At 47.2% G+C, this 27,114-nt stretch overlaps 1 protein-coding gene across 1 annotated transcript in view; it reads right to left on the reverse strand.

The window, feature by feature from the left end:
- Window positions 1–27,114, reverse strand: part of HECTD3 (HECT domain E3 ubiquitin protein ligase 3) — a 376,275-nt gene that overhangs the window by 178,925 nt on the left and 170,236 nt on the right. The window contains exon 8 of the mRNA XM_086952299.1: window positions 23,769–23,934. Within this exon, the coding sequence (XP_086808425.1) occupies window positions 23,769–23,934 (166 nt within the window). The remainder of the gene's footprint in view (window positions 1–23,768; window positions 23,935–27,114) is intronic.

Below are 27,114 nucleotides of genomic sequence, written 5' to 3' on the forward strand. Positions count from 1 at the left end.
TCACGATTTGCGAAGACCTGAAAAGGTTACAGGACCATATTCTAGTCTTGAGACCACTGATTGTACTGCTTGTTTAAAGTCTGGGTGTGGCAGGAATGGTTTCACTTTCTTTAGTAGTTTGAGAAGAAGGACCTCTAACCTCCTGGCCGGAGTCCCAGCTCTCTGCCCTAGCAGATCTGCTGTTGTATTGTTGCCGCCTACACCTCTCCTGGAAGGTGTTCAAGGCCCTGATCTGTCTACCTGGTTGTCCCCTATTCTGTTACTTGCCTAGGTTCTGTATTTTTATTGTGCCTCATTTTGCTTTTAGTTGTACGTGTATCTCTGTGCCCGTTACCTGTGTCCTCCAATGCCCGTTTTTCGCTGCCCCTTCTTGCCGCTGCTGCCCCCGTGGCCCCTCCCCCAGATGGTTCCCACTCCTGCCTCCCAGCTGTGTGTTCATCCCCTTCCCTATTTAATGGCGGCTGCTGTGCAGCCGCGCGCAACTGGCACATCATTGGCAAAAACGTTGGCGCATGTCCGCGACCCGACTGCGACCAGCGACAGAGACCCTAGTCCTCCGGCCACCCACCAATACGACTCTGCTTCCATCCTCACACTCAACCTCGGGAGGAACAACAACTGCCAGCTGTCCACGCCAAACACCACCCACGGGCAGTTCCCCAGAGCCATTGCCGCCAGACCTTTACCACCCTCCGCACCCCCACGAGCACTGCCCCCACCTCGGATGCCAACACCACAGAGGCCATGAAATGCATCCTCATCACCGTGCGCTCCCTCCACAGACACGCCTTAGAGATCTGGGACCTCCTCGACACCCTCTCGCCAGATGTCGCCTTCTTCACAGAAACTTGGACCAGCGCCGCCACTGCCATCCGTGACAGACACAAGATCCAGAGGAGAACCACCCAAGAGGTGAACTCGCCATCGCACACAAGAACTCCCTTCGACACTTCACCTCCACTATGAGTGACTGTCTTCACCATTGAACACCTTCACTTCCAGGTCCAGACCAGCCCTAGAACCACACTTCGCGGCACCCTCGCATACAGACCCCCGGACCTCGTGCCTCGTTCTCTACTACCATCGCCAACCTCATCACACCCCACGCCATCACCTCCCTGGACTATATACTCATCGGAAAGCTGAACTTCCACCTCGACAACCCCAGCGACCCAAACTCCACCCCCCTTCTGGACAACCTCAGACTGAAACAGCTCGTCACCACGCCTACCCACAAGGCAGGGCACACCCTCGACTCCATCTTCACAGGTGGCAACAACATCCGCTTCAGCCATACCGCGCAACCCTTTTGGATGGCCCACCACTGCGTACACTTCCTCGTCAACAAACCTAGGCCACCCAGACCTGCACCCAGCCCTCCATGAAGAAACTGGAGCAAAGGCACAAAGGAACAGCTCAACTCCACCCTCAACCGCGATGCCCCCACCACCTCGACCGACGGCAACCGCACAGCCAAAAAACTCCACACATGAATATACAACTGCACAGACGAGCTCACACAGCTACGGAAACCCCCATAGACGGCACCCCAGGAAGGCTACCTGGTTCAACACCGACCTCCAAGAATCCAGACGCACCTGCAGACGTCTTGAGAATAACTGGAGAAACAGCAAAACGTCAGAAGCTCACACGACCTACAAGACCGCCATGAAGGAATATCACCAACTCATCAGATCCACCAAAAGTACCTTCATCCAGAACAAGATCCTCACCACCGAAGAGACCATTTTAACCATGGAACCCCCAAGGATCCCTGCCCCCTGCACATCTTCCACAGAGGGGCCATTGCTCCGGAACTACGACGCACCATCAACGCAACCCTCAAGACCTTAATCTTTCCAGACGACTGGAAATGCGCAAAAGTCAGACCCATACTCAAGAAGCCCTCAGCAGATCCCATGGACCTGAAGAACTACCAACCCTTCTCTCTACTCCCCTTCGCGGCCAAAGTCACTGAGAAGACCGTCAACACCCAAGTAACAAAATACATCCAAGAAAACTCCATCCTCGACCCCTCCCAATCCAGATTCAGTAGCAACTACAGCACAGAGATCACCTTACTCGCCGCCACGGATGACATCCGCACCCTCCTCGACCAAGGACATACTGTGGCCCTGATCATACTTGACCTCTCCGCAGCACTCTACACGGTCTCCCACCACACACTCACCGCCAGACTCCAGGACGCCGGCATTCAGGGAACCGCCCTCAAATGGATCCACCCCTTCCTCACCAGCAGAACCCAAAGAGTCAGATTGCCAGCCTTCCTCTCGGAACCCACAGAAACCAACTGCGGAGTACCCCAAGGATCGTCGCTCAGCCCCACTCTCTTCAACATCTACATGGACCCCCTGGCCGCCATTGTTAGACAGCATGGACTCAGGATAGTATCCCACGCAGACACCCAGCTCATCCTCTCCCTCACCAAGGACCCTATCACCACCAGACTCAACTTTCAGGAAGGAATGAGGGACGTCAACTCATGGATGAGCAATAGCTGCCTGAAGCTCAACTCAGAGAGGACAGAGATCCTCCCCCTCGGACCCACCCCCTTCTGCATGGGACAACACCGGGTTTCCCACCACCCTCGGCAGCCCCCCCTTCACCTCCACAGACCACGCCTGAAACCGCGGCATCATACCGACTCTGCCCTTTCTATGACACGACAGATCAACGTCATCGCCTCCAGCTGCTTCAGCACCCTCCACATCCTCCGAAAGACCTTCAAATGGATCCCCCCAAATCAAGGAAGACCGTCACCCACGCACTCATAACCAGCAGACTGGACTACGGAAACTCACTCTACGCCGAGATCAACAAGTCTCTGCTCCTCAAACTCAAGACCATACAGAACACCGCAGTCAGACTCGTCCTTGGCTTCCCTCGACACGAACACGCCACCCAAAACCTGCGGAACCTCCACTTACTCCCCATTGAGAAAAGAGTAACTTGCAAGACACTCACCCATGCCTACAAATGCCTCCCCACCGGACCCCATTAACCCAACGAGAGAATCTCCTTCCACGTACCCAAGAGAAACCTCCCATCCACCGACCTCGCCGAACCCCCACCTAACGGCAGAGTTAGAACAAGTGGAAAATCCTTCTCCTACATCACGGCCAAGACCTGGAATGAGCTCCCAATCAACAGCAGACGTGCCCCCTCTCTGAGCATCTTCGGGAAGACACTCAAGACCTGGCTCTTCAACTGAACGGAGCTGCTTACTCGACCCAGCGCCTTGAGACCCTCAGAGGTGAGTAGCGTGCTTTAAAATCTCCTGATTGATTGAGTTGGAACAACGCAAAGCGCATGGTTACACTGATATGTGCTAGTATGGTGGAATTCTTGTCCAGTGTTATGCCAAGGGATTTAGTGGAACCAAACAATGGTAGGTTTGTCGTGGAGGGCATCGATGTGATTGAGCCAATATTGAATGCGTGAGTAAGTAAGTAAAACTTTATTGACTGTGCGATTACTTGAAATCTATACGGTATAGAACACATAAACATCACCCCCCACCCAAAATACCCTACCCCATTTAAAACCCTATATTCAACTTTAAGATAGCGCAATAACAGTTTTTACTGCTTTGTGGCCGTTAAAATTTCAGTTAAAAGACAAAACAAGCAACAACAAAAAAACCAAAAAAAAAAACCTCAGAGAGTCTCAGGTTGTGTGAAAGTTCAACAGGGTTATTCTCTCCATAATGCCAATTGTCAATAGAAAAGTTATTTAAAAGCCCCCTGTCAGACCCTGGTTAGATTTCTGATTCCAGTGATTCCAATAGCTTTGCAAGAAATTCCTAAATTAGGTGACAACTAGCATGATTAGAACACCAGATGGATAAACTTGCCAACCTTAGCAAGTAGACAAGTCGTAGTTTCTGAAAAGCACCAGTCTAAAGCCTCCCTGCAAGTTCTATGGCCCAAATTCCGTAGGGCCGGGCACAGCAAACGGTGGCGATCGCTGGCCAGTTTTGTACAGCAGCATAAAAGGTGTAACCAAGATTCTCTACGGTAGTTGCATAATCGGCAGGCAATGGTACTGTTAGTTCGTGCCCATTTCGGGTTAAAATCCACGATACTAAGGGCCAGAAGGCGCAGATACAGAATTTTCTTTCTTGCTTGGGTAGAGAGTGAGTCTTGCAAGTATGGTTGGGGTTTGCCGGGAATGTATGACTTCTCCAGGGCCAGTGTGAGAGGGTTGTCCCGGAGTGATGACCGATCCAGTTCGAACGAAATTGTCTGGACTTGGCGCTTTACAGCTTGGGCCCAGGCAGAATAAGGAATTTCATGAAGGGGCAAGCTCTTTCCCTCAATTTTCAGTAGGTCAATTCCTTGTTTCAACTTAGAGTGCCATGGGGAGCACGCTTCTCCAAATATAATTTTTAAAAAATGTTTAAGATTATTTTCAGGGGCTTTCAGTACTCTGATATAATATTTTAACAAGTCCTCCTGTAATACCAACTCCGGGCGTTTCAAGCCTATTTCCAGCCTTAGCCTGGTGTTCCTTGTCTGTCTGGGAGCCTGTAACACAGACTTATAGGCTTTCATCTGGGCCGCATTGATAACTTTCTCAAATGCTCATGGATAGGCTAGGTGGCCATATGTGATAGCAGGAATCAGTTTTGCCCTAAGTACAGTCAACATCGGTTCTATTGATGGACTAACTAGGTGATGACTAAGGCGTCTAAGGGACAGGATTATTTTGTCAATTCTCGGTTTTAACTCCTTTAAATGTTTGGGTGCAGTAGCCCTCTCTGACACCCATACGCCCAGATAATTATAGGATGTGGCTCTGCTGATTCGGTGCTCACCCAAAGACCATGTTGCTTATTTTTTGTGATGGTATTTACCAAAGATTACTATCTTTGTCTTGCTCTCGTTGATTCGTAGGCTGTTTTCCTCGTTGTATATTGCAAGACTGTTTAATGCTCTTTAGAGCCCCACCCTGGTGTGGTCCATGACCACCGTGTCGTCTGCATACTGAAGTGTTCCCAAGACCAGCTTCCCCAGTCTCGGAGGTACCAAATTGGCATCTTTCAGGGCTTGCCCCATGCCGCTGCATACAAGTTGAAGAGTAGGGGGGCCAAGACACATCCCTGCTTTAGTCCAGAATTAGTTTCAATTCTTGATGTTGTGATTGTTGGGCTTAATTTCACCTGGACCCATGTCCCCTCATAGAGGGCTTTTATGGCTTTGAGCAGGGCTCGAGGGATCCCCAGGATTCAAGTTTTGCCCATAGCCGACATCTATTTACTCGATCAAAGGCCGTGGAATAATCAATAAAGCAACAAAACAGGGGCAACTTATTCCGCAAAACGGCTTGCTTTGAGAGGTAGGACTACGAGGGGGCTACGAGTTGTGGAAGGATACAATTGACCTTCAATGTTCACGCGTGGTTTGTAGACCACGCGTGAGCTGCAGCGCTGCTGACAAGCGCTTTTCATTTTTCTTTTATTTCCTTCAGCTGATGCTGAGCAGTAGCCCTTCTGGCATTTTAATTCTTGGTAGCTCTGAAACTGATCACTAGCTTCGGCGCTCATGTTTTAATGTTTGCTGATCGCGCTTAGGCTGATAGCGCTTGCGTTCCTGTTGTGACGCTTATCTCCCTACCGCTACTCACCCGCTCCTGACCCCGGTCCGCCTCGGCTGTGTGCCGTTTGCTGCGGAGGGTCCCTGCAAGAGCGCCACTTCCGCTTTCTGGCACTTCCGCCCTGCCTCTAGACCGCGCAGGTGAGCGGTCTAGTGTTTCACGTTGGACGGCTTAAATGGCCATCTGGAGGAAGCGCAGCGGACGAGCGCAGCGGGAGCGCCGACTTCGCGCCGAAGTCGCGCATAAGTCGAGCCCGTCTGCGCCCGTCCGCGGCCGACCGAGGCCAGGGGCCAGGCATGCTGCTCAACGTCTGGTGTATTCCTCTCAGGCCCTTCGTGCCTTTTCCCATCATGTCCTTCTTGCTCCCTGTACTATAGCTACCATCCGAGATAATAACATTCTATCCTCTCCCCCGCTTATAATTCCTTCCTCACCTTCCCTTCCCATCTCCTCACCCCCCTCTGCTGCATCACGGCTGACTCCGTCCAGTCCTAGTAGTAGTGACCCTCTCACACTACTTTATCTTAATACTCGTTCTCTCCCTAAACATCAGCTAGATATATTCCAACTCCTAGATGGAGGTCTTATCGACATCTTACTCCTCACGGAAACGTGGTTAAATGCCGACTCTTACCCTGACATCTTGGCCGCCATCCCCGCAGGTTACTATATTCTCCACTCTGATAGAAACCCCGGCAGACCTGGCGGCGGAGTCGCTGCTATCATTCGCTCTCACTTACAGTTCACTACCCTTTTCACCTCACCCATAGCTAATACGGACATCCTTACACTGAAATTTACCTCTCCCAATTCCTCATTTATCTGTATATTAGTTTACCGCCCCCCTGGCAACTCGCCTCTCTTCCCATCCTTATTCAGTAGTATGATCTCGCAAATTGCCATCAATTCCGCTCGGGTTTTGGTGGCGGGCGACTTCAACTACTGGCCTTCAGACCCCCAGGAATCCTCCCTTTCTCGTGAGTTCACTGACTCACTGTTAGGTTTAAATTTTTCCAAACACATTCTCGTGGCCACACACAACAAAGGCCACACATTAGATCAGATCTGGTCCACTAACCTCGACATCCCTTCTCCCTTGGTTTACCCTTGTCCCTGGTCTGATCACTTTTTTATTTCGTTTTCCTTGCATTTACTCTTGCCTACCCGTCCTCCGATCCCCCATAACCTTCAGGTTCGAAACTGGAAACATGCTGACATTCCCCATTTCCACTCCATTCTTGCTTCATCATCCCCCCCTGACTATCTTGACTTGGACTCCCAAGCTACCTCTCTTGATCTATGGCTGTCCTCTGCCTGCGACGTTGTTGCCCCCATCAAAACTGTTAAGTCCAAACGCCCCCACGACGCTCAGCGCTGGTTTACCTCCACTCTTAAGGCGGACAAACTCCGCCTCAGACAGGCTGAGCGCCGCTGGCGGCGGAACTATGACCCTTTACTCCAAGTCACGTACTCCGATTTACTAAAGGCTTATAAACGGTCGATTATCTCGGCCAAATTATCTTATTTTTCTCAGAAGGTCTTGACCTCGGCATCCAAGACCAAAGAAATTTTTTCTATTGTAGCCGAGCTCTCCCTTCCTGATCGGGTCACCCCTCAGCCCCTTCCCACACAAGCCTTGTGTAACTCTCTGAACTCTTTTTTTTCTGACAAAATTTCCGCAATCAAAAATAACATTCCCCTCTCTACTCTGCCCCATGATTCTGTTCTCCCTCCCCCGAATCCCCACTTGTTTTCTAAATTTCCCCCCATCTCCCTGGATACTTTTCTCTCATTGCTTCAGACAGTGAGCTCTGGCTCGCCTAACGATTGCTGCCCCACGTCCATCTTAAGAGCGGCTTTCACGGCCTGCCCCGGTCCTCCTCTTGATCTCTTAAATCAATCTCTTCTGTCAGGCTATGTCCCTAATGCTTTTAAAAGCGCTGTGGTGGTCCCCATTTTAAAAAAACCGGGTCTTGACCCCTCCACGTTAGCCAATTGCCGCCCCATCTCCCTCCTTCCTTATTTAGGAAAGGTCTTAGAGACCTATGTCACCCGCTGCCTCAGTGCTTTTATCGAGGAAACTCATTTCCTCGACGACCGACAGGCTGGGTTCAGACCAGCCCACTCCACCGAGGCAGTTGTGGTGGCAGTTATGGACACACTGAAACAGGGAGCTGACAGGAATTTGTCCCAGGCCCTTGTACTTTTAGACCTCTCAGCCGCCTTCGACACGGTCGACCATGGTATCTTGGTCGACCGTGTCAGAAACGCTGGCATTTCTGGCTTGGCCCTGTCATGGGTGGTATCTTTTCTTCATTCTCGTTTTCAATCTGTTCGGCTTTCTCTCTTTTCTGCCCCTCTATCCTCTCTTTCTTGTGGTGTCCCCCAGGGTTCTGCTTTATCCCCGCTTCTGTTTAACCTCTACATGCAGCCCCTTCTTGTCTCCCTTCGTCAGTTTTCACTTACTGCTTTTAACTATGCTGATGATCTGCAGCTTATTTTCCCTCTCAATCCCTCTCCCTCTTCTTGTTCTAATTTTCAAAATGCCATGCTCTTCATCTATGAGTGGATGAACCTTAGTCAACTTAAGCTCAACCCTAGTAAAACGGAGCTGGTGGTGACCGGTGGTCCTCTTACTCCCTGGTCTCCCAACTTCTGGCCTGCAGCTTTGGGTTCCCCTCCTTGTCCAGTGAACTCAGTGAAGAGTCTGGGGGTGACTATTTCTAGTGACCTCTCAATGCGGCCTCACATCAACACCGTCACGTCTGCCTGTTTTTTCCACCTCCGCCGTATTGGGAAGATTCGCAGGTTTCTATCTCAAGAGGCCCTTATTCTTGTCATCCTGGCCCTCATCACCTCACGTCTAGACTATGCCAACTGTTTATACGTGGGGGTCCCTGCCTGCCATCTTTCCCGACTTCAACTGGTCCAGAATCAGGCAGCCAGACTTATTTTTCGGCAGCCTAAATATCAGCATGTTACCCCTTTGCTGAAAACCTTACACTGGCTCCCTGTTGCACAGCGGTGTGTTTTCAAAATGGCCTGCATCATTTTCAAATCCCTGTTCTCATGCTCTCCTGCCTTCATCTCTTCTTGTCTACTTGCCTATGTCCCTTCCCGTCACCTCAGATCCTCAGCTCACAACCTCCTGATTACCCCTAGATTTAACCGCAAGAAACATGGAGGAGCTTGCTTCTCCTTTCTTGCTCCGGCCAACTGGAATTCCCTCCCTCTTGCCATTCGTCTGTCTACCGACTATTGTTGCTTTCGCAACTCTTTAAAAACTTATCTGTTTCGTTTGGCGCATGCCTAGCTGCCCGGCCCCTGAATGTTCTCCATCTACCCGGTCTTGAGCGCCAAGAAACCAATTGGTGTATGTGCGCGGTACCAAATTATTTTTAATAATAATAATAATAATAATTTAATAATAATAATTCAATCAGTTTGGGGTTCTAAGAGCTGGCAAGTGCAAGGCACTGAGGCTTTGCACCGTGCATGCCTCATATGTGGTTTTTTAATTCAACTATTTCACAAACGACATGCTTTGGATTGGCTACTCCTAAAAGATTAAATGCTCCTTCTTTTCCTGATTGAGAGGAATATACAGGTTGGGGTAATTTTACTAAATTTTCCATGAGAGAGTTACACACTCTATTGTTGAATTCCTCCTTTAACATATCCAGGTTGGATCCCGAAGGCTGGTTGCTCTGGCACAGAAGTGCTGATTCATGGCAGCATCGTTTTCTGGGTTTAGCTCAAGGCTTTACACAGGTCAGGGTAGATCCCCGTTTTGAAAGTGGCCACTCTGTGACTACCTATTCTGTAGGCAAATTGTGTCAGAACTGGCTAAGACATTCTACCTTGGCGTCAGTTAAACTACATTTGTCTAAACTGACTGATGATGTTGATTTGAATGATTTTATTAAAGGCCCGGCTAAAGGTAGATCCAAAGGTTGGATATATGCTGTTTATAACGAAATCTGGAAAGCTTCCCAGGTTGAGGCGGCTACTCGCCTTAGGGCTATAGATCAAGCTAATTTAGAAAAAGTGCTAGCAGTTGTGGATAACAGCATTAACACGCTCTAATCTCGCATTTACACATTAGATAATATTGTGTCATCTGTTGTAGATATTGTGCAGGATGAGGTGTCCGCTTTGTACCACTGTCAGAATCAGTTGCGTTCCATTATGCAATTTGCATGGACATTGCAGACCCTTAAGGCGGGAAAAGTGCTGTGGCATTTCATGAATACGTCATCCTTATTTGTCCCTTTTAATTTGACTGACAAACAACGCTTACTAACAATGAAAGATGCTTCTTTTTCCATGATACACATTGAGAAGTTAGAGCCTTTACCGTTTTCTGTGGCGGGAGCCAATGCTGCTACATGGATTATTCATGGTTTAATAACTCTGCAGTTTCCTTTATTGCATTTACAAAGTGTGTGAAGTACTTTGCCATTGGCAGATACGAGCCTCTGGGGAGTTCCTATCTCCATGAAGCCTGGTCACTTCCTTTTACATATAGATGTCTTAGGGAGGGAAGAGAAGTTTATTTGAATGGTGAAGAATGCACTGAAACACTGGATCATTCCTTAATGTGTCGACATATCCAATTACATGACTCTTGCAACCAAAATGAGCCTAATTTAGCTTGTATTTTGAAAGGTACACCCGTGCCTGCGATAGTTCCCACATTCACGTTACTGGCTAACTGGAGATATTTACTTTTGAACAATGAGGATTGTTGTGGGTTAATAAAAAGGATTGCTTATGTCTTTACAGTCAGTGAACGTGTAATTTGTTGCAAGAATGTAATGTATCCACCCCCACATGGGAAACTTGATGTTTCCATCTGGCCTATGATTCCGACCTTGAAAGCAGAGTTCAATAAGATGAGTCGCATAAGAGCTCTATTGTCCCAGAAAGAAGTTGCCCTCACATCTGCTCGTGAAACATTTGTCCTTCACGTAGGAAAACACCCGCACAGAGGTGCATGCCTTGTTAAATACTGATTTGCCCTTTCACTTCGGTGAATTAATTCATACTATCTTCAATGCATACTCCACTTTGGGGCCGGCTCACTTTTTTAAAGTTGTAAGCAGTGGCTTGGTGACTTCCTTCCAAAAGATTTTCGGAGTCATTCCAGCTTTCTTTCATTCTATTTTCTCCAGCCTGTTTGGTGGATTTTCCTTGTTACTGGCTCTTGCTGCTGGCGTGCTATTGCTGTTCTGACAATTTCAAAATGGATGCACATCCTGTGTTGCAAGACGGGCTGTCTCGGCTAGGGCTCCTTCGCGCCCGGATGCTTGAGTACTATGGTGCGTTGCCGCTTGCTACACTGAGTGCAGCTTATAGATTATCATTTCGATTTTCCTACTTTACATGCGTTCAGCCTGTTTTCCATTGCCTGAGTTGCGGCTTCGAATGGATTTGTGTCTCTGCAATACGATGTCTCCCGATGCTGATTATAATCAACTTATGAGTCCCTTTAGTTACTCATGAATTGCTTTGTTCTGAGTGAGGGATTATGGCCTTTGCAGCGATGCATGGTATTCTGGGTCGTTGGAATGTGTTCGCAGCAGCGCAAGATTTCTTGGCTCGCAGTTTCCTCGAAAACCCACCGAGTTGTCCTCTGATGGTGCAAGAGGCTCCGGTAATTGAAGAGCATGTATGTTCTTTCCCTTTGTTAAATTGGATGGCTGATCTGTTTTCGGATGATAACAGTGACTTCCTGTTGGAGGCTGTTGATGCATATTTTGCCTATTCATTATTAGGATGAACTGTGTTTGCAGTCTCAGTTTTTTTTTTACCTAAACATCTCGTTGGATTTTTGCATTTGGGGGGGGGGGGGGGGGGGGGGGGGGGAATTCAAATAATTTTTGGGGAAGTCTTGTCTATTGACGTTATCAAAGTCCTTTACTGAGTTTTTTCGCGACTATTGTATTTTTGTCTTCATTTTTTTAAGTGCCATATTAGAGACTTGTGTTTGAACTATCGAACTTGAACTACCCGTTCCTAAATTTGTCCCTTCATTCTTGTCCTATCAGTGCTCGGATCAAAGGGAGGGTGTCTTGTGTATTGGTTTCAGCTTTGCACTGTGTTAAGTTAGCATGTGCTGGTTAGAAGTTAAACAGCATTTTTCCTTTCCTGCTGCCTCTGCACACAACACATTTTGTTATTAATGCTTTTCGCCTAGTTAGGTATTTTGCTTTACACGAGAATAACATGTTTGCTTATAATATCAGTCTTGCTTGGTAAGCTATGTCTGTACAGTGAGTGCAGAGGCCTTCAAGGTTATTTCAACACAGCGCTTATTGTTTGGATTGATCAGCGCACATAGTAGACATAATATCGATGAAGCTGTGGCCAACTTTGGTTTTAGGCACGAATAATAATGCACTGCACAAGGCTGGATACACACTTGATGAATATCCGTATGCAGAGTGTTGGTGCAGGAGATGATGTGATCCATTTCCACTGAACCCAAAGGTATGGCCCGCCCTTCTAAACCCAAAGAGACCTTCTGTAGATATATTATAATATACTGGCTGGGGAGGGTAAACCGAGGTTCTATTTAAACCGGTTTCCTTTAGCATGCTTTCACCCTTTGTATTTTATGGAATAATAACTATGCTGTTAACCTTGATCTTCATAATATGTTTGCTTGTATTAGCTAAGATAATGCGTTTGAGAACACTGCATTAGAAATAAACATTTCAAACTCGCAAGTGTCCTCATTGACTCCTCGTTTTGGACTGATATGTTAGTATAACGAAAGAGTGTTCATGTGTTCCACGTTTCCCGAGATGTTCTAAGTCCATGTTCTGGGTTGTCTAAATCATTGGGGTTTTGTTAGTACCAATGAGATACTGATTGCTAGTCGTGTAGGGGATTTTGGATACTAAGGTGAGTTTTGGCACACCCTAATTCACTGAGGTTCTAAGTCTCTATGTACAGTTCTGTGTAGTAGCAGAATCCCTGCTACATGGCGCCCGATCGTTGGTGGTCTTATTACATGACACTTGAGAAGTACTAGTATTGGTCCTTAACACCCTTCACTATTGTTTCCGGAAAACAGTAGTGTCGGACAAACCTGCCTATATTCATATAGGTCCTTTTAAGCTTGATTCTTTCAAAACGGTTTCCTTGAATTACTACCCAAGTGTTCTACGTGCTTTTTGTTGTACCTTTCTCTTTCTGTGTCACTATGGCCGTGGTGGACATTCCGCAGCATAGTCGTATTGCGGTACGCAATACTTTGCAGACATATATTGTCCCCGTGGATGGCATGGCTGTGATCATCTTGGTGAGTGCAGAAGTGGCTTACCCTTACGAAATATTTTATTCGTGGGTGAACGCAAATACTACTGTGTTCGACACGTACACTGCCACCGCAGTTCCAAACGAATATGCTCCGTATAGGACACAGGAAGTTCCGATTAATGCTTGGCAGCACTGTGTTTGGTTTAATGGCGTCCTACCTAACTCTTTAACAGCTCCGAGGTTAGGTCCCCTGTCCATTCCAGGCGCGACTTGGCCTGTTTTGGCTGGATTTACACCTCATCCTCAGCTCGGCACAGACCGGGAGACCGGAGGTAATTCCCCTTCCCTTCCTACCCTCCGATCAATCGGCACTTAAACGCCGTGACGGACCGGGCGGCACTTAGGTTCAGAAAATAAGAACAGTGAGTATTTTAAATATAAGTAGTGCAGATTCACAGTTTTTATACATACAGCGCTTTTTAGATGCCAAATTCGTTGTAACCGCTACCAAAGCAGGTCCCAGAAGACCCTGCCACTGTCTGCCTTTCGCCGCCTCCTTTTGACAAGCTCCTGGACGCCCTTTGCCCGATTACGAAGATCCTCGATATGGCTGAGGAGGCTAAGAAATCTGGTTCCATCCTCTCCCCAGAGACCTTGTCGGGTTCGGCACAGAGGGCTGTGATATTTCTGGGCAGTGCCAATTGTGCCCTCTCCACCGAGCGCCGCCGGTCCCTCCTTATTAAAATAGATCCGAAGCACGCACGACTACACGAGTCACTCACCCAGCAACGTACGTGGCGGATTTCAGGAGTAGATGGGAGACCCCAGGACTTTCGCGAGAGGCTGAGATATTTATCACCAAGGCTTGGGCGGACGGTACTGTCAAGAGGTATAGGTCCACGTGGGGCAGATGGTCCCGTTGGTGTTTGCGACGGGGTTTCGATAGCTTGGTCGCGGACGTGGTTCATGTTATAAACTTCCTGGCTCAATTTGCTTCTGATGGGTTGGCTTATCGATTTATCAACACCTTCAGGTCAGCCATTTCATCTGCCCATGGCCCGGTTGACAGGTCACCCGTGGGCGAACATACCATGGTTTGTAGGCTTCTGCGGGGCATTTAACACTCATTGCCCCCTGAACCACGCTATTCTGCCCTCTGGGATATTAATTAGGTTTTAAACCTGTTTCTTTCTTGTCAACCCAACAGGTTCCTCTCCAGGAAGGAGCTTTCTGCAAAACTGGCTATGCTCCTGTGTCTGATATTGTGCAGGCGGGTCTCTATGTTTGTGCCCTCGATATTACAGGCAGAATGTTTATCCCTGACGGATCGCAAGAAATGCCACACAAGGGTCATTTTCTATCCGGAGTTTCCTGACTCTCCGAAGCTCTGCGTGGTTCGATGTCTAAAGGTATATGAAGAAATGACGGAAGAATTCCACCCTCCAGTAGAACGACAACTCCTCATTGCGCTCCAGAAACCCCTCCAAGAGGTTTCCTCGCCCACCATAGCCAGATGGGTTTGTTGGGTATTGCATAAGGCCGGCATCAGCCTCCGTCACTTCGGGGAGCATTCCACTAGAGGAGCCATGGCTTCTAAAGCTTTCGGCTTGGAGGATATCTTCAATGTGGCGGATTGGTCTTCGCACTCCACTTTTAAGAGGTTTTATTTCAAACCAATTCTGAATATGGCTCATTTAGTTGTGGGCAAGCTTTAAAACAAGCATAATCCTCGCCTCTAATGCTGACATAGAATGAAAAATGTCCTAGTTAACGTAACAGAAAGTTTCAATTCTATTAAGGGCTTGGAGGCGAGGATTATCCCGCCCAGTGCTCCAGGAGGAGAACCCTCCCCGTAATGCAGTAAGTACTTCAGTTTCTAACTGTATGTATTATGCTGATGTATTCAGTTTCACTGCACAATGTTTCGTTTGCAGGCTTTCAGTTTTGGTTCTTTTGGTAATTGGTCCCTGTCCTTTTCAGGTTCTGATGCTACTAACAGGACTCCTGAAGTGAGAAAATGGGCTGTCTTCACGCTCCGAAAGGGGATGAGAGGACACTAGCAAGAGACTTTATTGGACTAGGAGGCCTCTGATTGGACATTGACTCCATGTTCCAGGATTGGATGTTGCTATATGTTTGTTTTTTGAGCTACCTTTCCCTCTGGATCATTGGAAACGTAGTCTTTGTTAATCTTAAATGCTGCTATGCCAATAAAGTGAAGAAAGAAGGCATAATCCTCGCCTCCGAGTCCTTAATAGGATTTAAACTTTCCGTTAAGTTAGCTAGGACATTTTTCATTTTCCACTCCTTTTAGAAAATCGAGCTCTTACAATTTTGTAATGGCCAATGGTACAAAAATGTTCAGCTCTGCTTATGCACTCAAAACGCAAAGGTTCAGGAATCTGCTTATGTAACTAACTGACCAAGTAAAGTGTCAAAGGATTTTATGTATACGCCAATCATACTTCATTGTTCATTTAAAGTTATGAGTTTTATTTTGAATTAATTCAACAGTCAAACTGTTATACTGCACTATTTCTTTCTTAATAGTCTAACACCTATTCTGCCTATTTACACCAAACCACAAATTGATTTCAAGATACCACAAGACAAGTCTTCCTGCCATGTCTGGTGTAAATCTACCTAGTAGTTTTTGCTATGTGCCTGGGCAAACATTCCTATGAAGCTTTGAGTAGGAGACACAGCTTTTAGAATCAACCCACAATTTTGGCCCTATAACCGATCTGCCTAAAGTTTGGCACAACAATTCAGGGTGAAAGGAGGTCTTTTACACTTTTGTGCACTTCTATTGAATGGGGCCAAAGGTGTAAACATACATATACACACTTGCTCCACTGTCCAAGTAAGATGACCCTCAATCAAGAGGTATTGAAAACAATCAAGAGCAACTAAAGATAGACTACACAGAGGGTACATGTCACCATTTAAGATGTAGACAACAGGTAAGACTTTGTCTGTTGAGATGTGAAGGGGATTTCCATGAGCTCCATATTCGGCAGAGCTGCACAGCAAAGGTTCCCTTAAAAAAGACCTACTTTGGGTTTTAAAAACCAAAACTGATGCAGAGTTACCTAAAGAACCTCTACTAGTCATGTAGGCTGCACCGATCAAACAAGCATTTGCAATGCAATAGGTCTTGCAATCGGAAATTTTAAGCTATTGGTCTTTTAAATGTCAAATTTTCTATTTATGTGTTGTTTTAGAAAATAGCAAAATTAATAGCTTTGTCATTTACAATGCCAATAGTTATAGCATGTGGTGGTGTCCCCGAGTGATGTGGTGGTGTCCCCGAGTGATGTGGTGGTGTTCCCGAGTGATGTGGAGGTGTTCCCGAGTGATGTGGTGGTGTTCCCGAGTGATGTGGTGGTGTTCCCGAGTGATGTGGTGGTGTTCCCGAGTGATGTGGTGGTGTCCCTGAGAGATGTGGTGGTGTCCCGGAGTGATGGAGGGTGGAGTTTGAGTTGGAGGGTGGAGTTTGAGTTGGAGGGTGGAGTTTGAGTTGGAGGGTGGAGTTTGAGTTGGAGGGTGGAGTTTGAGTTGGAGGGTGGAGTTTGAGTTGGAGGGTGGAGTTTGAGTTGGAGGGTGGAGTTTGAGTTGGAGGGTGGAGGGTGGAGTTGGAGGGTGGAGTTGGAGGGTGGAGTTGGAGGGTGGAGTTGGAGGGTGGAGTTGGAGGGTGGAGTTGGAGGGTGGAGTTGGAGGGTGGAGTTTGAGTTGGAGGGTGGAGTTTGAGTTGGAGGGTGGAGTTTGAGTTGGAGGGTGGAGTTTGAGTTGGAGGGTGGAGTTTGAGTTGGAGGGTGGAGTTTGAGTTGGAGGGTGGATTAGGAGGGTGGAGTTGGAGGTTTGGGTTGGAGGGTGGAGTTGGAGGGTGGAGTTGGAGGGTGGAGTTGGAGGGTGGAGTTGGAGGGTGGAGTTGGAGGGTGGAGTTGGAGGGTGGAGTTGGAGGGTGGAGTTGGAGGGTGGAGTTGGAGGGTGGAGTTGGAGTTGGAGGTGGAGGGTGGAGTTGGAGGTGGAGGGTGGAGGTGGAGTTGGAGGGTGGAGTTGGAGGGTGGAGTTGGAGGGTGGAGTTGGAGGGTGGAGGGTGGAGTTGGAGGGTGGAGTTGGAGGGTGGAGTTGGAGGGTGGAGTTGGAGGGTGGAGTTGGAGGGTGGAGTGTGAAGTTGGAGGGTGGAGTTGGAGGGTGGATTAGGTGGGTGGAGTTGGAGGTGGAGGGTGGAGTTGGAGGTGGAAGGTGGAGTTGGAGGGTGGAGTGTGAAGTTGGAGGGTGGAGTTGGAGGGCGGAGTTGGAGGGTGGAGTTGGAGGGTGGAGTTGGAGGGTGGAGTTGGAGGGTGGAGTTGGTTTTGGAGGGTGGGGTTGGCGTTGGAGGGTGGAGGGTGGCGTTGGAGGGCGCCGTTGGAGGGTGGAGTTGGAGGGTGGAGTTGGAGGGTGGAGTTGGAGGGTGGAGTTGGTTTTGGAGGGTGGAGTTGGTTTTGGAGGGTGGAGTTGGTTTTGGAGGGTGGAGTTGGAGTTGGAGGGTGGAGTTGGATTTGGAGCTGGAGGGTGAGGGTGGGTGAGGGTGTGAGAGGGTGAGGGTGAGGGTGTGGGAGGGTGAGGGTGGGTGAGGGGTAAAATACTGTCACTCCGCATTTTTTACTCCGCATACTTTCACTCCTCATACCATTATAACGCAGGTACCTTTACTCCGCATTTTTTTATAACGCATGCCTTTATATATTATATGCTTTTATCTCGCATGCTTTTACGACGAAAATCATTGTAAAAGCATGATTGGTAAAAGTATATGTTTTAAGGTAAGTTGTAAGGTAAGTATATGGGTTTTTTTTGGGTTCAGGGGTATTTTAAGGGTGGGTTTGGGTTATGGGGTGCAGGGGTATTTAAGGGTTAAGGGGTACAGGGGTATTTTTAGGGTTCAGGGGTAGGTTTGCGTTTTGGGGTACAGGGGTATTTTTAGGGTTCAGGGCTGGGTTTGGGTTATGGGGTACAGGGGTATTTTTAGAGTTCAGGGGTTGTTTTGGGTTTTGGGGTACAGGGGCATTTTTAGGGTTCAGGGGTAGTTTTGGGTTTTGGGGTACAGGGGTATTTTTAGGGTTCAGGGTTTTTTTTGGGTTTTGGGGTACAGGGGTATTTTTGGTGTTCAGGGGTTGTTTTGGGTTTTGGGGTACAGGGGTATTTTTAGGGTTCAGGGGTTGTTTTGTGTTTTGAGGTACAGGGGTATTTTTAGGGTTCAGGTGTTTTGGATTTTGGGGTACAGGGGTAGTTTTAGGGTTCAGGGGTTGTTTGGGGTACAGGGGTACAGGGGTATTTTTAGGGTTTAGGGGTTGTTTTGGGTTTTGGGGTACAGGGGTATTTTTGGGGTTCAGGGGTTGTTTTGTGTTTTGGGGTACAGGGGTATTTTTAAGGTTCAGGGGTTGTTTAGTGTTTTGGGGTACAGGGGTATTTTTAGGGTTCAGGGGTTGTTTGGGGTTTTGGGGTACAGGGGTATTTTTAGGGTTTAGGGGTTGTTTTGGGTTTTGGGGTACAGGGGTGATTGAGGGTGAGGGTTGTGAGGGTGAGTGAGAGTGAGTGGTGATGGTGTGACGGTGTGTGAAGATGAGGGGATGTGAGGGTGAGGGGGTGTGAGCATGGGGGTGTGTGTGATGGTGTGTGAGGGTGAGTGAGGGTGTGAGTGTGAGTGAGGGTGTGAGGGTTGTGAGGGTGAGGGGGTGAGGGTGTGTGAGGGTGTGAGGATGAGGGGGTGAGGATGAGGGGGTGAGGGTAAGGGGTGTGAGGGTGTGTGATGATAGGTGAGGGTGAGTGAGGGTGAGGGTGGTTAGAGGGTGAGGGTGGTTAGAGGGTGAGGGTGTGAAGGTGAGTGAGGGTGTGTGAGGAAGAGGGGTGAGGGGATGTGAGGGTGAGGGGATTTGAGGGGGTGTGAGGGTGTGAGGGTGAGGGTGTGTGAAGGTGAGGGTGTGTGAGGGTGAGGGTGTGTGAGGGTGAGGGTGTGTGAGGGTGACGGGGGTGTGAGGGTGTGAGGGTGACGGGGGTGTGAGGGTGACGGGGGTGTGAGGGTGACGGGGGTGTGAGGGTGACGGGGGTGTGAGGGTGACGGGGGTGTGAGGGTGACGGGGGTGTGAGGGTGACGGGGATGGGGGTGATGGTGAGGGGGGTGAGGGTGTGAGGTTGTGAGGGTGAGTGAGGGTGTGTAAGGGGGTGAGGGGGGTAAGGGGGGTGAGGGGTGTGAGGGTGAGTGAGGGTGTGTGGGGGGTGAGGGGGTGAGGGTGAGTGAGGGTGAGAGGGTTGTGAGGGTGAGTGAGAGTGGGTGAGAGGGAGGGATTGTGAGGGTGAGGGTCCGAAGTAAATGGTGGCAGGGCAGACATCACAAGACAGAGAGAAGAGACTGAAGTGAGAGGGGGGAGAGAAGGGAGTGAGGAGAGACAGGAAAGAGAGTGAGGGGAGAGAGGTATTGGAGAGTGAGGAGTGGGGCGAGTGAGGAGAGGGGAGAGTGAAAAAAGGGGAGATGGAGGAGAGGGGAGATGGAGGGGAGAGAGGGAAGATCGAGGAGAGAGGGGAGATTGAGGATAGAGGGATTGGAGAGAGGGAGGGGGGTGTGAGAAGAGAGGGGGGAGGGGAGAGTGAGGAGAGAGAGGAGAGTAAGGAGAGAGGGAAGAGGGGAGCGAAGAGTGGGGAGGGGAGAGAGGAGAGAGGAGAGGGAAGGGAGGAAAGGTAGAGAGGGAGGGGAGTAAGGAGAGGGTAGGGGACAGGGGAGAGTGAGTAGAGTGGAGAGTGGGGAGAGGGAGAGAGGAGAGAGAGGAGAGAGAGGGGAGAGAGGAAAGAAGGGAGAGAGTGTAGAGAGGAGGGTGGGAGAGGAGAGAGAGGTGGGGAGGGGAGAGGGGAGACAGGGGAGGGAGGAAAAGAAGTGAGGGAAAGAGATTGAGGGGGATGCTGAGTAAGAGTGAGAATAAGAGTGAGATTTGAGAAGTAGCTAGGGGCAGAGAGCCAATTCAGAGTTAGACATCTAAAGATCGATTTGCAGTGATGTGTAAATTAGATGTTAAGAGAGGAAACTGCAGTGGTGCACTGAGCTGTATTGAAATAGAGCGCACAGACGGGCTGTGCTCTTTATAAAAGAATAAGAGAGCAGTCAGGCAAAACAGACGTAAAATGCTTTTTTCAAACACAGAATCATGCCTGTTAATTAGATAAGTTTAACTTGCATGTAAATTAGTTTAAATTTGGAAACAACTGCTAAGTGTCGTGTGTTTGCTAAAAGGCTAAAAAACACTCCCAACATTTTTTATTTGCCCCTATCTAAAAACCAGGACAGGCGCAAGTATTTCCTTTTTTTTGGTTCCCTAGTCAGAAGTAGAAAATGCTGCAGCAGCCGTTCGAAGTCTGTAGGCCTGGTCACCCTACCATCTTATCGACTTCAGCAGCATGAAATACCATGAAGGCACGTTTGTGATGGGAGTTCAATTTTTTATAAAAAAATCACACACTTCAGGACGCATTAGTACACTGTAAAGAAGCGCGCCAAGGAAGCTTTTGTGATTGTGTGACTCGTTTTAATCCATACTAATATAATAAAGAGAGAGCCCAAACCCTATAAATACCCCTGTACCTCAAAACCCAAACCTACCCCTGAACCCTAAAAATACCTCCGTACCCCAAAACCCAAACCTAACCCTGAACCATAAAAATAACCCTGTACCCCAAAACCCAAACCTACCCCTGAACCCTAAAATACCCCTGTACCCCAAAACCCAAACCTAGCCCTGAACCCTAAAAATACCCCTGTACCCCCAAACCTAGCCCTGAACCCTTAAAATACCCCTCTACCCCAAAACCCAAACCTACTCCTGAACCCTAAAAATACCCCTATACCCCAAAACCCAAACCTACTCCTGAACCCTAAAAATACCCCTATACCCCAAAACCCAAACCTAGCCCTGAACCCTAAAAATACCCCTGTACCCCAAAACCCATACCTATCCATAAACCCTAAAACTACCCCTGTGCCCCACAACCAAAACTATATCTGAACCCTTAAAATACCCAAACACTCCAAAACATATACCTTAGTACCCCAAAACATATACCCCTATACCCATACTTACCTTATCCAAACATAAAAAAATAAAAAGATTTTACCATTCATGCATTTACAACGAATTTCGTTGTAAATGTATGCGTGGTAAAAGCATATAAAATGTAATGCCATGCGTTATAATGGCATTGCGGAGTCATGGTACTTTCGTAATGAAAGTATGCGGAGTGATGGTATGCGGAAAGAAAGTTGCTGAATAATGGGTGTTTATCCTCCCCCGGTAAGTACATTGGTGGCACGGTGGCCCACATCTCCAGCAACATACTCATATTTTTTCACCACCGATTTGAAAAATGCACAGGTCTCTCTCATTGATGGCCAGCACCGACATACACTTTTAGGCACACCTCCCGCCACAAGTTCTAGAATTGCGAACTTTAGAGCTGGGGAGCTACGTTCGAATCTCGGCATCAGCTCAACATCCTGTGATTCCAGGCAAATCGCTTTGTCTCCTCGTGCCTACCACAAATGAATGTGTTCTTCTGTAATGTAAATTGTGCTCATGCCATGTTGTCGAGTTCGCGCTATATAATATTTCAAGGAAAAATAAAGTAGGGCAACTCGAGTTCACACACTATTGAACATGCACTCTTAAGTGCATCAGCAGTGCACTGTGAATCGGAGCATTTCACAGGCCTGTCACAGATAAGAAATGCTATCAAAACGAAATCCTACAAAACAATATACTACTGGCCGGCAGCAATTCATACCCGGACAACGTCGGGATGGGCTGCTAGTTATTTTTTAAAAGGGCTGGTAGGAGCGGACTGTCGAATCTGCCTTCGTTTTTAAGGACTTGTTGCCGGCTGTAGGTGTTGAGAAGGAGCAGATTGAATGATGAGATTGCAGGTTAGACAATTGAAAGTTTTTGGACTGAGGGACGTGAGCTGTTTTTAACTATTTTATCCTGCAGGTACGTGAGCAGAGGGGCATGAAGATGCGTATTACTGGTGGCAGGAGCGGCGCAAATGGTGGTAGCGGTGCCTTTGAAAGAGTGTGAGTAGCTAGTAAAAACGTGAAGTTGTGGAGGAGGGGGTTCATGTTGAGAGAGCGTTATCCTAACGACATTAAAGTTTTGAAAGTAAAAGGAGATCTCCAAGTGAAGGTGAACAATCGTAACACGAAGTGAAATATCTCTTAATTCCGTCGAAATCTGGGCGCTCTGTGGTTGTGGTGGTGGAGGGGCAGTTGTGAGAGGCATCATGAGCCATGACGAATGTGAAGTCAGAGTGGGGCGAGGGAGAGGAGGCGGGGGAGAGCTCTTTGAAATGTGAAGCTCTCGGCGAGGGGGGAGGAGAAGTGAGCGGATCCCTTTGAAGCACGCACGGCCTCGCGGCCGTGAAAGAAGTGTGAATGAACAAGCAATAAATGGCTTTCATGTGGTGATGCGAGGCAGGCGGATAGAAGCGTGTTCACGAGACCACATGAACTTCTGGAAATCCGCATTTTTCAGAGCTTAGTTTAGCTCTTAGTTTAGCCCCAATAGTCTTGTCCTATTCATTCCTTGCGGAATGGAGTAGGACGAGACCTAAAAAGAGCATCCTGTAAAGATATAAAGTTTGTTCACATGAAAGTTTTGTGGTTACCTAACTGTAATCAGCCTGCAAACATGCAATTATAGGTCTTTGGTAGATTCCAACAAAGATCCATACGTCTTGCTTGGTACTCTTCACTAGAATGCATCTGTGTATTTTACCTAGATGTGTGCACAGCGACGCATAAGCTAAACCCTCACCATGTTGGATTTTGGAGATTCCCAAATGGGACTACTGATACCCTTTACATTCTCATTGGCATTGTGGGAAGGATTTTTGGGTTGTGTGGGTTTGATATGTTGCACCTTTCTTTGCCCTGGTTTCAATGTATTCAATGTCCTAATGCTGGTGTGCCACATAACTTTTGAACAGTAATGCTTCAGGGACATCAACCACTGTTCGAAAGTATGGAGAACTAGCTGACTGCCAGAATCAAACACCATAATTTGTCTGAGGGATTAGGCTTCTGAAAACAGAGATAATCAGTGCTTAAGACAGAGGCTGTCCCCATGATGTTGGAGGATAGGCCATGGCCTTCTCTGATCACCAAGTGGCATTGCCAAGGCTCTCTTAACGCAACAAACTATTGTTGAGGCTGCACTGGCAAGGTTCCATTTGTCTTAAGTCAGACAAGGGCTGTGGAGGAACTGGAGACATTGAAGTCTTGCTGTTTCACTCCAGAAATTCTAAGAGGAAAGAAGCAAGCAGCCAAGGTGAATTGCTACAGGAACAAATGCATACATGAACAAACATGACCCCTTGCACCGAGTGTCAGGCCTGAAGTAAATGGAATGTACATTTCTAGTAAATACAGTGTTCATATGTAGCCAATCACTTAACTTAAATGTAAATATGAGAATTATTCTAGTGATACGGGGGGAAAAGTGAAGACAGATGGTGGGGTCAATACGTTTTAGGGAAGAACACAGGACTGAGGGAATGAAAACATTAAAGTGAAAGGAAAGTGTAAGAAAGACAATTATAACTTATGTGATACAAAAAATAACAATCAGGCGAGACAGGAAACAGAAATTTCAGATTAGTACCAGCAAAGGTAGTGTATGGAAGGTCAAAAACACAACTTCAAAATCATGCAGCAAGAGACAGAGTAGAAGCACAGAAAGACATAAAAAATCCTGAGATGTAATCGTGGCTAAAGAGCAGGGAACTCCACCTACACCCTGCACAGCATAGGATCACTCAAAAGCTGACAGCGTTCATAGTACTTCAGCACCAACAGGCAGTCATACCTCTGTAGGACAACGGCCCGCCGATACAGGATTTCAGGATCCGTGCCCTCCAGTCTAGGGTAGCGTACTAGGTCCACTGGCTGAAACATGTCCGCACTGAGTCCCAAGTCCATCTCTTGGGAAGACTTGATTTTGATACCCCTTATACGGACGTCAATGCCTCCATCTGGGAAGAAAAGAAAAAAGAGAGAGGAGGTGAGAGGCTGAGGTGCACCTTGGTTGCCAACTTAAGTGAGAATCTCCAACCTACATTTCCATAGTTAACAGCTATCCTGATGTTATAATTAGTTATTTGATAGTTCTTGGCAGCTTCCTTGTATAAAGTTATTTCAGATAATTTAGTTCTTCTTCCCAGAGGAGTTCACAGTCTTCCAACTATGTGGCCTATAGACAAAGGCATTTTGAAGTACATAAAGTAGCACCCATGTAGTACTATTTTACATACTCTTACGTGCATTTATGAATTGGTCTCAAAACTTCTAAAATGGCAACAAAATGGAAATACACAGGAACTATTCATATACATGTAGTTCGAATAGAAAGGACTGTGTCATTGTTGCAGGTCTACTAATAGGAAGTTTCTGAGCTGATTCACTAATATATAACAGCAGGTAAAGGAAAGTAGCACTCATGTATCGTTAGTTGCCATCCTCCGATGCCTTTGTGAATTGGCCCCTTTACCCTTATACTTGCTGCATATTCTTTTATTTGCCTACGCCTCACCAACTAATTTCAGCAAACGTCACAAATTTACTTCAAGCCACTCTTAAAAACTGTGAAGGAAAAGTTACTTATCTTCAGTAATGAACTTTCTATCCATCTGCAGACTGCTCAACTATGAATATTCCAGGTGCGGACTGCATCTGGGAACTTTTGTAACATCTCTACGGCGCCAGTAAGTGGCGCTTCCTCATTTTCACTGATGAAAGTGGAGTCACTGTGACATCACTGGAGTCGTGAAGGGGCTACTTTGGAACCTTCAGGTCAATTCTCATCTGTTTTTTCAACTGCATATTTTAAAGCAGGGACGAGAACAATATCAGTTTTGTGTAGATGCATTGCAAGAGCTAACTAGGAAGATTATTATATTTATGTAAATAAGTACATATGCCAAGTCAAATAGTCAGAATACAGCTAGATCGAGTATCCGCCTGGAAAGACACTTATCGAAGGTAAGTAACTTTTCCTTCTGATGGATACTTCTAACTGCAGATTCCTCACCTTTGAATAGATCCCCAGCCATTACTAGATGGGATATGAAAAGAAGGTTCTACAAGAAAATCTTGCTGCATTCATTGGACAAAATGTCCATCCCTCTTCATCTCAGAATTCAAACAGTAGCGTTTGGTGAAAGTGAGGAGGGGCCTTATGTCCATCACCGGCATTCCGCTCACCGGGGCTGCTGTGGAAGATTTTCCTCCGGTAGAATGCGTGCGGACACCTTTGGGCAGCTCCTTCTTCGTCAGAGCATAGCAGATGTTTATGCACAATAATCCCCCCCAAAAAGCGAGTTCTCTTCTGACCTGCTTACCCTTCTTTTTGCCTGGGTATCCTACAAAGAGTTGATCTTATGACCTGTTCTCATTAGTGCAGTCAATGTAACAATTGACCACATTCTTTGGCTGATAAGGCCATTATGACTGTGCCACGGCACAATCCTATTGAACTAAGGGTAATAAGAACTGCAACATTTTGGCTAAGCTTGGTTTCAGAGGTTCATTAAAATTTATTAGCATATCCGGAAACTAATTTATCACATCTGGCAGAATAGACTGACTTAGTCAATGGTCAACAAAATGAGCACACTGCACATTGGGAGAGGTGCAGAAGGGCTGTGTATCACACCCTTATCTGCCAATTTGGTTGGATGAGAATGGTTTAGGCCTGGCTGAATCTTCCTTGGAACCCGATGGATCAAGGGCATGGGAGAAAACATGTAGTGAAGTGGAAACCTCAACGTTAAGTGGGCATTCTTGTCAGGGGCAAAGGGGTCTACCTGAGGAGAACCAGAATTGCATAATAGATTCTGACCTACCTTTGAGTGGAGACGTCACACGTGATCCTCGAGACGCCATCGGCTGAAGTGTCAACCAGGTAGGCTGCAACCATACACAGACCCTTCTGGCATGCCCATGAAATAAAAATAAGATTTATAAAGCGCACTCCATATCCGAGGGTGACTAGGCACTAGTCTCTAGAAGGCAACTGCTGAGAAGAGATGAAACATCAACTGACAGTTGAATAACCAGGTTTTAAGTGATTTTCTGAAGGCTAGAAATTTGGTCTCCCCTTTCAATTCTGAAGGGAAGGAGTTCAATAGGCTGGCTATCACAACGATGAAGCTTCTGCCCCACTAGTTGGCCATTTCGAATTTAAAAACAATAATAGTGTGAGCTAAGGCAGATAAAAGGTGCCTAGAAGGAGTTTACCACTGAAAGATTTTCCTAAAGAATTCGGGGCCTGTGGCATGGAGTGCTTTGAAGACTATGCCTTGAAGCCGAAATGCTTCTTAACTGAAAGCCAGTGCAGGAGATTTAGTGATAAACAGATTGGGGTTTGGGAATGCCTAGAAGAAGGTGGGCGGCTGCATTTTGAAGGACTTTTTCCAGATATTGAATATTGTTATAATCGATCTTAGAAAGTATCAAGGTTGAGAACAGTTTTTTGCAGATGAGAGGGGATAAAAGGAGAGATTTTCTAAGAAGCTTCAGCGTGAAGAACGTGGATGAAGTGATGGCATTAACATGGCACTCAATCGAAAGTTGGTCATCAAAGACAACACCTAGGTTTTTCATCTTATTGGCCGGATTTGGAGGAGAGCCTAGTTCTTGCGACCACCATTGTGGAGACCAGAAGGTGATGTTTCTACCAAAGAGAAAGACTTCAGTTTTATTAGAGTTGAGCTTTAAATAGTTAAAAGACATCCAATTGTTGACATGGAGCAAACAGTCATGAAAATGAGTGGCAACTTCATCCGGATTGCTGGCTATAAATACAATTGGGGTGTCATCAGCGTAGGAAACCACTGAGAACCCAAAAGATCTGATCAAATTGGAAATAGGGTGACATACATATTAAAGAGGGTAGGAATTAAGGATGAGCCCTGAGGGACCCCACAGGGCAGAGTGAAGATTGAGGAGTTTAAATTTACAACAAATCCTTGACCAGAGTTTCTGTACCTTCAGAAAGGTTGAGCAAACTCCTCCCTAAGTGGGTGTACCACATCATGGTTCTAATGTCAGTCAGGATCTGGACTGAATGCAATGGGATGCAAAGAAAACCTTGAGCCCTAGCCGACTCTCCCCTAGAAGGCTGATGTGTAATCTCTGCTCCCCTGGAGACCAAA

This window comes from Lissotriton vulgaris, chromosome 1_1, assembly GCF_964263255.1.
Source record: "Lissotriton vulgaris chromosome 1_1, aLisVul1.2, whole genome shotgun sequence".
NCBI lineage: Eukaryota > Metazoa > Chordata > Amphibia > Caudata > Salamandridae > Lissotriton > Lissotriton vulgaris.